The following is a 13336-nucleotide window of genomic DNA, read 5'->3' on the forward strand; positions in this document are numbered from 1 at the left end:
ACTTTCTCTGTACATTACTAATTCACACATCCTATTAGAATCTTTCTTATTAATCCTAAAAAAATCAGTTCTGATTTTGTATTGATCTTGTGCACTTCTTTGCTGTCTTTAGTGGCATGTACCACTTTCCAGCTTTGTATGTAGCTATATATACAGTTACTGTCAGCTGAAAAATGAGAGTTTTTGTTATGGGCTTTGTAATGCATTCTTGGTAAAATCGGCTCTAGTACTTAAAACTTTGTGAGCTATTGAAGTTCATATAACATGTTTGCCTATGGTGACAACACTAGTAGTATTTTTTTTCAAACTATTTTAGATACCTAGACTATGATAGGTACTGTATAAAATAAAATCGGTTGGAATGAAATAAGCTCTTTAACACCCCTTCGGGAGCCCCCAGATTATAGCAGACTGCACTGTGGGAATATTCACTCAGCTTTTTGGCATTGATTCTTACCATTTTTTGTGGTGTTATCTGGGTTGAATTAGTTAAGAATTGGAGATTCAGTGTAATATGGCTTGTTGCATGGAGCGAAGTCAGGCACTTTCTTGTGTTTACTGAGCTCCTCTATTTCCTATATTTTTTCCCTGTCAAAATGTTTTTGTCCCTTTTAGCCTTGATCTCATGTGTCAATCTTACCCTATTCCAAAGTGCGATACTGTACCTTAATTCACATCATCTTGCTTTTTTTAAGCTTTAAAGCCTTCAGTTTCAGCTACATCGTTTCTTTTAACATATTCACTTGCAGTAGCCATTGTTTCATGTCACCATGTTTTGTTCTCTCTGAACCAAGGGATTCTTGACGTTTGTATACTTTTTTTTCCTTAATACTTGGTGCTGGCATAATATACTTTACTACTGCTGCTGGGGGGTGAGACATGGCTGGAGGCCTCTTAGTAAGAAATTGTCATCTCTGGTTCATGTGTAGGGAAAGGGAGGTGTGCGTGTATACACACACTTATCGGTATTCCCTTTTTCTCTGATCTAATACCCTCCGTAAGAACATACACTATGGGATGTAGGGTGTATGAGACAGAAGTTAGTTTCATTATATAGTCCACACCATAGAAGAATTGCATTTTAAAAGGGAGCAAGGATAACTTATTTCTTTTCGATTTTAGGCTTTGAAGAAAGCCAATAAACAACTGCTGGAACCCTTAATGAATCTGGAAATTACAGTGAGCGAAGATCTTCTTAGCGCAGTGCTTGGTGACCTTGCGCAGAGGAGAGGCAGCATTCAGGAAATCCAAAGTCGTCAAGATAACAAAGTAGTGGTTGCAGCTGTTCCCCTAGCAGAAATGATGGTATGTGGTCATGTTAATGGTGAAAGCAAAAAAGTGTGCATGCCCTTTTCTGATTCTTTTTGATATATGCAGTTGTTTTCACATGATGAAGTCAGGAACGGATATTTCTAATTTTGCTGAAGGTCTGGATTAAGATCTCTGGAGGATACAATGTGGTTCATACAGCTATGAAAGAAAATGTCTCTCATCATTCATGTTGTACTGAACCAACACTTGTTTCTGTAATATTGGGAATATGGGTGAAAAATAGTGTATTTATTAAAAAGGTAATGTTTACTGTATACTTTGTATTATGCTTGTGATAGTCCTTTCCCCAGCTGAATCAAACTGTAGTAAATGAAACCAGGGCAGAAAGCTTTCTTTATCTCCACTTAACCCTAAATTGATTGATTTATAGTAATTACATTTAAATATGGTTTGTTTTTGTCTAGGGTTACTCAACAGCTCTGCGCTCTTTAACATCAGGCTCAGCAACTTTTACTTTGGAACTAGCCAGTTACCAAGCCATGAACATTCAGGAGCAAAACGCACTGCTTCAGAAGAGGAGTGGGTTGGTGTGACCACTTTACTCCATGGGAGAGCAACAAAGACCTGCTTTATTCTCACTAGAAAATATTAGGGGAACTGTTTGCCAAGTATCCTCTTTCTGAAAAATGGGTGGGGTAAAGTGTGTGGGGTTAGAGCGGTCTTAAAATAACATGCTACGACTGTCCAGTGGTAAGTGGCAAAGATAAAAGTGCGGTGAAATCCTGGAATTTCCTTGTTTGCATGAAGGGAGTTAAACCAGAGAACTAGAATTGACTGTTTTGATATCCACCATATTCTGTGTACTACACTTCACCTGCCTAACAGTTGGAGCTGATACCTCACTGGAAGACAACATTCCAAATCCCCCACAAGAAATGATGGTGCAGCTCTTTCTGTGAAAGTGAGCACTACATGCAACTTACTGAATCATGTCAGAACTGTTTCACCTAAAGTATGTAGTAAAACTTTTATTTTTAAATCATTTAATATTTCACATATAAAAGTCAACTTAACTATTGGCCACTCTGCTAGTCAGCGTCTTCTGTTGGCCTAGCTTCAACTGAATATTGAAAGCTGCTATTGTCATTAAAGGGTTTTAAGCTGTGCAAACAAGAATTACTTACCTTAATGTTAGGATGTTATATGATACCTACTCTGTATCATACAAGGTGAGTGAGCCCTGTGTAAGCTTGAAAGCTTGTGTCTTTCACCAACAGAAGTTGGTCCAATAAATGGTATTGCCTTACCCACCTTGTATCTCTAATATCCTGGGACCAACATGGCTATAAGCAAATGGTAGTTTGGGCATCATCGTTTAACTACTGAAACAAATTTAGATAAAGGTAGAGGGAAGAATGTTGTATAAAACAAAAACCTTTGCTGGAAAGGGGGAAATGTTGGTTAAGTGCAGGATCTTTCTACAAAAGATCTGTGCCCAATAATGCTAAGCTTATTTAAAGGAAGAATTGTTCCCGTTGCTAGCGTTATTTATAAGTGCAAAGTCCAGCTTATATGAATCTATGACTCTCAAGAGCAAATGAATGATTTAAGGTAATGTATATCATATAGCCTATCAGCTCTGGGTCACTGTGGATCAATACTTGTCTACCTGAAATCGTCTAGTCTCATTCCAGTTCTTCGCAACCTCTGGGTTATTTGAGGTAGTAGACTAAGGATTGACTAGACACAGATAATGAACTATTTTTCTCTTCCCCTCATGCTCTGTCCAGAATACATTTTGAGGAAGCTTGTATTGCTAACATAATATTTATACAGCTGTAACAGATTAAGTGCTTTATCAAAAGCATACTGTTCATATCCCTTATGGTCACACATTTATATAAGTAACTTACCTTTACCACTTAATGCTAGTTTACTGTAAGCTCTGAGCCTCTAGCACGGTGTTCTGTTGTCCTCCACTGCCTAATGTTGAGTGGTCTGTCAGTTATGTCGTTGTGATTGTCATGCTCAAGGATTATAGAGTGAAGAATTCCAATAGACAGCTATATGGACGGCCAGATCTAAGTCAGGTACTGGTAGCTGCCATTTGGAATTATACATGTTCAATAGGAATAAAACCTGCTACATACACACAGTGTAACTACACAGAGGTTTCAGTAGATGAGTCCTTGATTCTTTGTACGTCTATTATAATTTATTATTGCATTAGTATCAATTTCTATAGTTTTAAAATATCTATGATTTCTGCTAGAAATGTACATAACTAACTTCCAGCATTTCAGGATTTATTTTTCAGTGCAAATTTCAGGTGCTGAATGTGTAGATTCACTTCCCACAAAGACACTTCAGGTAATTTGGTAAAATCTTGCTGCAGCAGTTACAGGCCTCTATATTCATGATCACAATACCCGACAAACAGCGGTTCAGCTGCTATTCCACGTCTGTTAAAAGAAAATTTGTCTTATATCATGCACACTTAAGTACGAGAACTTGTCAGTTAAGGCAATAAAATAATGGATGATTTACTGAGGGGATGAAAAGATGGCCCCATTCTGAGCTTTAAAAGTCACACTTAGCTTATGAAGTATGCTACTGTGTGTGGTCTTATAGAGATACTGGCATATTAGAAAATGGTCTCAAATGCCTAACTTACAGTGAATACAAAATCTTAGTACAGGGTGCTCCATACTGTTGGAGGAGCTTCAGCATAGCCTTGCTGCCATTTGGAAACAAGCAGCATCCAGGAGAATCATGAAAATAGACCACATTTTGCCTTTACATGCAGCTTTACTTATTGTACTTTTTGGCCAGTTTATAGTACAGCTGAAATAGTCTGGTGAACAAGACCCCGGTCGCAGTATAGCATTAATGTCTGTCAGATTCATTCCATTCCCACTCAATTCCTCTTCAGTCTTTTAAGGCTATTCTAGTTTTTGGGGTAGCAGCCTGTGCAGGAAATACTGAGGTCTTAAAATCAGCCTTGATGTTGCTGTAGATCCTTGACTTCCACATGCTTTATGTAGAAACTCTGTGGTAGTTAATCTTGCGCAAATAAGATGTGGGTGCAGTACGGGTTGAAGAAAGTTTGGGGATGGGAAGAGGTAGCACTTATAATCTCTGCTAAAATGATCAAGGGTGCAGTATTTAATTTTGGCATCTAAATTAAGCTTCAAAGCTACAGTGAAAGAAATGGGGTAGTCAAAATACATCAATCAAATATTGAACACCTCTATGGCAGGTTTAATTGATTCTACACTGACATCGTCTAGATAAAAGGCATGGCTCTCATCTCCCAACTCTCTGTGGAATGTGGGTTTAGCTATTCTGCTGCCAACCCTACAGACCCATTGACTACAGCAGTAGCAGCTGGGCTTGTGTTTTCCTACTAGGGAGTTACAGCTGTGGCTCTGAACAGTCACCATTACCCTATATTACCACTACAATAGCAGTAACGGGGGCCTTGGTGTGGAGTTTTCCTTTGCTTGTTGAGGAGGGCAGGGCATCGATTGCCTTCAAGATACTGGCTTGCTCCAGCCTCAGCACTACACCAGGTCATGTTCTGAATAAGAAGGGCTACAGCTTTTTCTTTTTAACTGAAGAGTCAGACACCAATGCAGCCACAGTAAATACCTAGAAACTGCCTCAATTAAATCCCTGGTTAAGAGCATTTACAATGGTAACTTTACTATTAGAAATTGTCAAGTCCTCCTCCCTCCAGCACTATGCCATCCCAACATGACCCTTAGTGGTAGAGTTTAAATTTGTTTAGATCATTTACATGGGGAAATAGTTCTGAGTAACCTCTGCATGATCCCCTTAGTGGGATGCACCACCTGGCTCTGAGCTTCAGGCATGCTCTATAAAAGCAGTCTGTGATGGGAACATTCAGCACAAGGTTATAAGAAACTAGGTAAGCCCTAGCCACTTCAGTTCCATTCTGAGACTAGCTGCAAGTATGGGACCTTCCCTTGAGGCCTGGAAAGCTTTTCAGTTTTCCCCCATCCACCACTGCACAGACAGCTAGAGCAGCCCAGAAGTGGTGCATTAGCAAAGACATCTCAAGAACCACAGAAGGGCAGCTTCAGTCCACAACTCCTTATTGCAGCAGGGCGAACAGGCTCTCAGACGCTGCCTTTTGGGAGTTTTTGTTTGAACCTCTGAGCATCTAAAACACTGCTGGAAGGACAGGTTAGTCTATGTAAGTGCTTAGGTCCTAATAGACTAGACTATCCTCACACAGTTTAGGTCCCTAAATCTAATCTACCTTAAGAAAGAAAGTTTTAGCCGGTCCCACCTCGCATAGGCAGTGTGTAATTTAAGGCCACACCCAAGAACTTTGTGATTTTCCACACACTTCCTTTTCAAAAAGATGGTTTTTTTGTAAGGGGAAAGGAGGATAGTGGTAGTTTTTCCTTTGTGTTCACAGTTGGTTTATCCCCAGCAGGCAGGGGCTGGGTTTTGGGTTCTGGTATGAGGAATGCTAGGATCAAAATATAACCCAAAAGGAGGCATCTCACTCTCCACTCGTCCTGCTGTTGACAGGTGGCTTTGTTTAAAATAAGATCTCTCAAGGTGAGGATTTGTATGCCAGCAAAATCCACATAGGTCCGGAAAAGGAGGTAGAATCTACAGCACAATTGCTAGTGTTGACACAACCCAGCAAGAGAATGAAGTTCCCTTCATCTATGAGACTTCCGCAGAAGTTTCATCTATGCTAACAACAAGTGATACCAGAACTTATATTTTCCAATGTGAGTTTTCTGTCCTTATCCAACCAGCCTTAAAAAATGACAAGTTTTTCCAAACTCCGGTTTCGTGTTGCATTTGTTATCGCCTAGAACAGGGGTGGGCAAACTACAGACCGTGGGCTGGATCCAGCCCCTCAGGGCTTTGGATCCAGCCCATGGGATTGCCACCCCCATGGTGCTGCAGGCCCCACACCGCTCCCGGAAGCAGTCGGCACCACGTCCCTGGGACCCCTGGGGGAGGGGGAGCAAAGGGCTCCATGCGCTGCCCTTGCCTGTGGCTACCTCCCCCGAAGCTCCCATTGGCCGGGAATGGGGAACCATGGCCAATGGGAGCTGCAGGGGAAGGTACCCACAGGCAAGGGCAGAACACCGAGCCCTCTGCCCCCGCTCCCCCAGGGACGTGGTGCCGGCTGCTTCCCGTAGTTTGCCCACCCCTGCTCTAGGAGATAACAAATGCAACACGAAACTGGAGTTTGCCCTGGCCCCGTTGTGTGCTGCTGCTACCACCCCGGAGCAGCTCCAGGTAAAGCGGCGCCAGGCTAGAGCCCAAACCCCCCCTGCCCCCCCCCCCCCCCACCTCCCTGCCCTGAGCCCCCCGCCTACACCCCAGCCCCCTGCCACACCCCTCGCCCTGAGCCTCCTTATACACCCCGCACCCCTCCTCTGCCCTGAGCCCCTTCCTGCACCCCCTGCCCCAGCCCTACAATCATGGCCCTGCATGTAATTTTCCCCACCCAGCTGTGGCCCTTAGGCCAAAAAGTTTGCCCACCCTTGTCCTAGAGCGTGTTTGTTGTAAAGAAAAATGGTCAATCTATGGCCATGCTATGCTGAGTGTTGGAGATAATCCAGTTTGAATATACAGTTAATTTCTCCCTCATCCTTTGTCTTCAGTCTCTCTTACAAGACCCTGCTCAGAGCAAAGGTGGGATTCATTATTGATGAGAGGCACCTTAGATCTTTGAAAGAAAGGCATAAAGGCCCTCATTTAACTAAAAGCTGTTTTAAAACATTTAGTTAACCTGGTGGAAACCCTTCTCTAGCCCCTCAACTTGGTTTAAATGAGTGTTCAAATTAAGTGTCTACACAAGGGTTTGCACTAGGTTAAGTGTTTTTAAATTGATTTTGGGTTAAACTTGTGCAACAGTGCATTTAGACTGGGCCTAATGTAGGCACTACTTGTCCAGAAGAGACTTTCTGGTATCAAGTTCCAACTGCAGGCTGTAGCTTCAGTTATCCCTGTCCTCTCTCAGAGAGATTAGTTGGGGCTCTTCACCTTTTTTAAAAAATGGTATTCTTTCCGCAGTCAGGCTCGCTTACTGAAAGGACCTGGACTTTTGTGGTGAAGACAATCATTTCCAAATCTTGCCATTTGGATAATCTACTGTAGTTTTATGCTAGGTATTGGCTACATGGCAGCAGGTAATAGTTGTTTATCTGTCCCTCGATAGGTAAGTAAGTCTGAATCAGCCATAAAAAGGTTTAGAAATACCTGGAAATAATGTGCAGTGCATTTCAATCCCTAGATTTGTAGATAAATAAGGCAGCTACTGATCATCTTTCAGCATCTTTCTATTTTGGACTTAATACAAACTGGAGCATTTTTTTCAGAGGAAAAATTTCTGGACATTTTGTCAAGACATTTGTCCTGAATTAGAACCCTCAAAGCAGGGAGTTCTCTTTAAACCCATGACCTCCATGTAGGTGACCTTGGCTGAGTGTTTGGTAGCATGAAGGAGTGTTTATACAGACCCAATAGGTATGGCTTTTCTAGAAAGCTCTTGAAACTCAGTGCATTTGACAAGTGACTATGCAGAGGTACCACTAACTAGAGAGCGCTACAGTTATTGGTTAAGTAACTGTTCCATGCAAACCTTAGAATTGAAGACAGCAAGATAAATGCATTAAAACAAGACAGTGGATTGTTCCTAAATAAGCAATTTAGAATCATACTTGATAGTGGATTGAAATTCATTAGTTCTAATGAATCCTGGAGCTGAGGGTTACTCTAACTCCTGCTATCTTACCTGAGCATGCGACAACGATGCTTCACTAGTCTGTTATAAGCATCCCTTATGTTAGTCACATTTTTACTGCTCCAGAGCCTCTCCCCAACAGCACTTGCTCGAGGCCTGTAGAAAGACATTCAATTCAGTCTAAGAATTTATTCTATTTCCCAGAATAGAATGAATTTAATACTGGGGCTTGAGCCCAGAGGAAACAGTTTTTTACCACTGACCAATATTAGCAACAAACAATGCTACACAGCGCTGCAGTGCCCTCAACATGCTCATAACACTTGTAGCTCTTCACTGATAATGATTAATCAAATCTCATGCTGAAGCACCTGCAGAGATCAGGATGCAGTTTTTCCCCTGATGCACAATTGGCTAGATGTAGGCTGGGTTTTTTAGCCTTCCTCTCAAGTATCAGGGACTGGCCACAGTTGGAGACAGGACATGTGATAGAGTGAGTCAGTGCTCTGAGGTGGTACAGAGAATCCTCCTTTTCTTTAATGCTTAGCTGGTGAGTCCTGTCCACATGCTTATGGTCAAACTTATTGCCACATCTGAATCAAGAAGGAATTTTCTCCCAGGTCAGATTGGCAGGGACTTGGGGGATTTTCACTACCTCTGTAGCATGAATCACCTGCTAGGATCATCTGGGCATCTCACCTAATCCATCCCTGGGATTAATGGCACCTCAGTGTCTCTTACTCTGCCTGTGGCACACAACAATTTAGTCTGAGGACAAATACTGTGTTGAGCTCAAATTATTGAGCTCAACCTGGACAACAATGAAATTTAATGGCATGGGATATGTAAGTCAGGCTTGAAGAGCTAATGGTCCCTTCTGGTTTTAAATTCTAAATAGATTATGGGATTAATTCAATCCCATGATAGTTAACATTTTCCAAAAAATCTGAAAGTAATCAAGAAGTTCTATACCATAATCTTGGTGTGAGGTTAGTTGCATCCACAAATTCTCCCCAAAGGCAGGCTTCTCCACCTATCACCAGCTTTTTCTGCTTTTCACACCCTGTATTCAAACCACAAAAATAGCATGGAAATTAACTGTTCACTCCAAGTGCAGTTGGCAGGCAGCTGCCATAAACTTCACCTTTGATAGCTGAATGTAGATTTTCAAAAAAAACCCTAACATGCATATCACAGACATTAGAAGTTTAACACAGTCTAGGGTAGGATCATAAGCTTAGTATGAACTAAATGATGAAATTTTGCATGTTAGTTAAGTTTCTGAAGCCATATTGAATCGTTGTTTCATGAAGTGCACTCAAGTACCAGTAAATACTTATGATGATCACATAAAAAGGGTAGGAAGTTAAGCGTATGGATGTGAAGACTGCAACAACTATGAAAAGCAGTTACCTTTAAAATAAAACTAATTATTTGGGCATTATTGTGGTTCTCTTATGATGAATTTTATATTAGTCAGGGGATGTTGTAAACACATAATGCAAATAACTGCATATTTTTATATTGTATTAGTGACCCAGAAAAAGAGCCACCTGGACACCACCTCCCCCCCCAGACTTCAGAGCCCAAGCCACGTCAATGTGCTGTCTACAGCTATTTTTGGAGTGGCAGCGTCAGCCCCTGTAGCCCAAGCCTATTGACCCAGGCTGGGAGGCTTGCTCCTGCAGGCTCCGAAATACTGTGTAGACATATCCTATATAGCCCAGGGACTTTCATAAGAGATTCATGCACATAGAAAAGCCACCTACAAGTAGTTATCCAAATAGAAATGTGTAATTTAAAAGCAGTTTAACAAACCAGGGAAGTTGAGCGGCTCAACGCTGTAGTATTTCTTCCAGTCCTGTCCGTAACTAATATAGTCTAGGTACCAGGGGGCTGCCAGGATCGTGGTGAACCCAGCTCCGGTTACACGGCTTAGTTCTGCGGTATACAAAGTTCCTATCCACACTTCAACTATTGTGTCAGGTTTTATCTAGAAAAATAAGAAAACACACTAACAAGTAAATGGCTACACATGATTTTGCAATTAGTTTCATCATTGAACATCTGAGTCTAGTTCCAAACAAAGGGTTTGGTTTAGTAAGACCAGTATTTCAAAGATGTCAGATTTCCATTCTGTGTTTTTTTTCCCTAAAGAAATGGGAGTATTCTCTAAAATTAAGTTCTTGGACTTGGTATATCAATGTGATTTTTTAAAATCTATGTTCCAGACTTCATTTTGTTACAATCTCTTTTAAAAGTAAATGCCTTAGGGTTGCTCTGGATGAAATAGAAAGTAGCTTATCAGTAAACTTTAACTCCCAGTTCAGATATCAGAACTATTCCAATGCAGTTTCAGAGTACAAAATTATAGATCACCGAGCCCAGGACAAACAGATTATTCTATGGACTTTCCCACGCGTGCCAAGAAGTTCTGAAGTCATTAGGACTATCAGTTTCAAATCAAGTGCTGTAGAAAGAAGCTTGGTAAAGTTCCTGTTCTAGCATTTTAACTCTGGGGAGCAGTGGGGGCAAAAATCCTAACTGGCTTCAAGGTGAGCTTGATAGGTTTATGGAGGGGATGGTCTGATGAAACTGCTTACAATGGCATGTAGCCGATCTGCGACTGCTAGTAGCAAATATCTCCAATGGCTGGTGATAGGACACTAGATGGGAAGGGCTCCGAGTTACTATAGAGAATTCTTTCCCAGGTGTCTGACTGAAAGGTCAGGGTCTAACTGAACTCCATATTTGGGGTCAGGAAGGAATTTTTGCTGGATCACATTGGCAGAGAACCTGGGACTTTTTTACCTTCCTCAGCAGCATGGGGCATGAGTCACCTGCAGGTTATACTAGCGTAAATGGTGGATTCTGTGTAACTTGAAGTCTTTAAGTTGTAATTTGAGGACTTCAGTAACTCAGCCAGCATTTAGGGGTCTATTACAGGAGTGGATGGGTGAGGTTCTGTGACCTGCCATGTGCAGGAGGTCAGACTACATGATTATGATGGTCCTTTCTGACCTTAAAGTCTATGAATCAAGTTAAGCTCCAATTCTGTAAAGTTTCAGTACCTTTCCAATCCCATTGGTGTCAGTGAACTACTCACATGCCTAAACCTTTGCAGGATCAGAGACTTGTTTAACCAAGGCATTTTGCAAGCCTACTGCAGTCCTGTGCTGTTAAGTGATTTGTCCATTTGTCAGATCTTACCTTTACTCCTTTATCAAACACCTCCTGCCAGACTATGTATCCTTTGTTAGCTGAGGAAACAATATCCAAGATTCTAGAATTTTAAAATAAAATAGGATTACAGTTAAGAATGACAGTAGCAGGTCTTAGATCACCTGATTTTACTGCAGAAATACTGAGCCAGTGTGATGTTTATGCCGTAACAGGCTCTTAGCCCACTGTGCAGTGTTGTGGAAGGCCTAAGAGAAAGCCTGATATTTGCATTTCTTGTCCTTCACCCATCCACCTTACACAAGACCACCAGCTCTAAGAATCATGTGAAAGGGAATTGGCCATACGGTCAGGAAATTCATGAGCATTAATGCAAACTGGTGACTCTAGCCAGAGATTCACTGCTACAAAGGGGTGTGGTTTTAGTTAAAAGAAAAAAAGGGGGGGGGAATAAGTTAGCTCAAAAATGTTGAGGGAGACAAAGGTTACACCTGTGTTCTTCTACCAAAATTTTAAACAGTCAACTCTGGTTTAAGACATTTAAATGACAAGATACATACGATGTATGTATTCAGAGCATGCTTATCACTAGCATGCAAGCACCTGAATGTTAATGCTGCACCACACCACAAAGTTGTAAGTTTCATACTCCAAAAAGGAAAAATATGGGTGTTCTCGTAATTCAGGCTCCCTTCACTCCATCACACATGCACTCTAACAAACCAGGTGTTTTTAGGGCTGATTGAATTTGAGGATGGGGCTAAGGACTGGGAAGAAAGAAAAAATAAGTTTTATTAAATATGCTGGCGAAGTGAAAAACAACTTACTTCTGAATATAGTAAGATTCCAGTTTAGCATAGTCAATGCCAAATCCTTGCTGCTTCATAAACTCTGTCACGTCAGGGTTAGATTTCCTTAAGAGCGGAAAATATTAGCAGTGTTATTCTGATTCCTTACAAAGATTCCCAAACCCAGTTTTCAGTAATGTAAGTTTTACTTAGCACAAGACAGCTTGCTATGTGTTACAAAGGGATATCAGTAGCATTAGGTGCACGAGATGAGGCAAGACTTAAATGTCACAACCCAGAGTGTAAGGCTAGGCAGAGAAAAGCAATTCCCTTTCACAGAGAATTTTGGTAATTCAAAACTTGAACTTTTTTGAGTTTTGTTCCAAATCAGAACAAAACCAAAGTTCCCCGAAAGGGATGGATTCCCAGCTCTGGGGCAATTCATCTGGCAGGCTGTCCAGAAGCCCTGGGGTGCCCTTCTCCAAGGCAGTCTGCCTAGTGGGCTGCCAAGGAACAGGGTTGGGAAAACAGGCAGGTAGATAAATCTAAATCCTTTCTAGATCAGGCCAAAGTTGATCATGTCAATATTTTAAAATATATATGTACATATGAAGTGTTAAATTACTAGTACAGTCTTGGATAACTAACATTTATTTTCAGAACTTTCCCTACTCCATTTTCCCAATTCTAGGAAGACTCTAGTAGAGCTGGTTGAAAAAATTTCAGTAGAATTTGCCAATTTGTCAAAATTGAAACATTTCAGACACTGTTTGATTTAAACTTTTTGGATTAGATAAATTATTTCATAGACCACTTTTCCGTTGCTCCCTTTTGCCATATTAGTTTTATAAAGGCATCTTTCAACTTTAATGTTACTTTGAATGTTTTAATCAAAACAACAAACATCCAGGCTAGATAGAAATAGCCCCACTCTATTCCCTTCACTTCCTAGAAGTTGCAAACACTTCTCCCTATAATGCAAGGGTCTCAAACTCAAATGACCAGGAGGGCCACATGCGGACTAGTTCACTGGTCCGAGGGCTGCATCACTGACACCCCCCCCCTTGCTGCCCACAGCCCTGCCCATACTCCATCCCTTCCCTGAGGCCCCGCCCCTACCCTGCATCTTCCCACCCCTTCCCTGCCCCCATTCCAACCCCTTCCCCGAAGTCCCCGCCCCCTCCCTGCCCCCAGAGGATGCAGGAGGGGTGTGGCGGGGGCTCAGGGCAGGGAGTTGAGGTGCAGAGTGCGACAGAGGGCTCAGGGCAGGGAGTTCGGGTGCAGGAGGGAGTGTGGGGTGTGGCAGAGGGTTGGGGTTCAGGCAGGAGGCTCAGGGCAGGGAGTTGGGGTGCAG

The 13336-nt window shown here is 41.9% G+C and overlaps 2 protein-coding genes across 4 annotated transcripts in view; one reads left to right on the top strand and one right to left on the bottom strand.

Moving 5' to 3' along the window:
* GFM2 (G elongation factor mitochondrial 2) overlaps nt 1-2476 on the top strand; it is a 30135-nt gene extending 27659 nt beyond the window's left edge. For all 3 annotated transcript variants that reach the window (XM_026649135.2, XM_026649136.2, XM_026649137.2), the window contains 2 exons: nt 1123-1305; nt 1737-2476. In XM_026649135.2, the coding sequence (XP_026504920.1) occupies nt 1123-1305; nt 1737-1865 (312 nt within the window). In that variant the 3' untranslated portion in view covers nt 1866-2476. The remainder of the gene's footprint in view (nt 1-1122; nt 1306-1736) is intronic.
* Nucleotides 2477-3465: 989 nt separating this feature from the next.
* The window catches only part of HEXB (hexosaminidase subunit beta), a 26688-nt gene continuing 16817 nt past the window's right edge, over nt 3466-13336 (bottom strand). Inside the window, exons 9-14 of the mRNA XM_026649138.1 lie at nt 12022-12108; nt 11225-11297; nt 9833-10007; nt 8987-9077; nt 8066-8170; nt 3466-3734 (exon numbers count right to left, since the gene is read on the bottom strand). Of these exons, the coding sequence (XP_026504923.1) occupies nt 3671-3734; nt 8066-8170; nt 8987-9077; nt 9833-10007; nt 11225-11297; nt 12022-12108 (595 nt within the window). The 3' untranslated portion in view covers nt 3466-3670. The remainder of the gene's footprint in view (nt 3735-8065; nt 8171-8986; nt 9078-9832; nt 10008-11224; nt 11298-12021; nt 12109-13336) is intronic.

This window comes from Terrapene carolina, unplaced genomic scaffold, assembly GCF_002925995.2.
Source record: "Terrapene carolina triunguis isolate 2854851 unplaced genomic scaffold, T_m_triunguis-2.0 Scaffold69, whole genome shotgun sequence".
In the NCBI taxonomy this organism is placed as follows: Eukaryota; Metazoa; Chordata; order Testudines; family Emydidae; genus Terrapene; species Terrapene triunguis.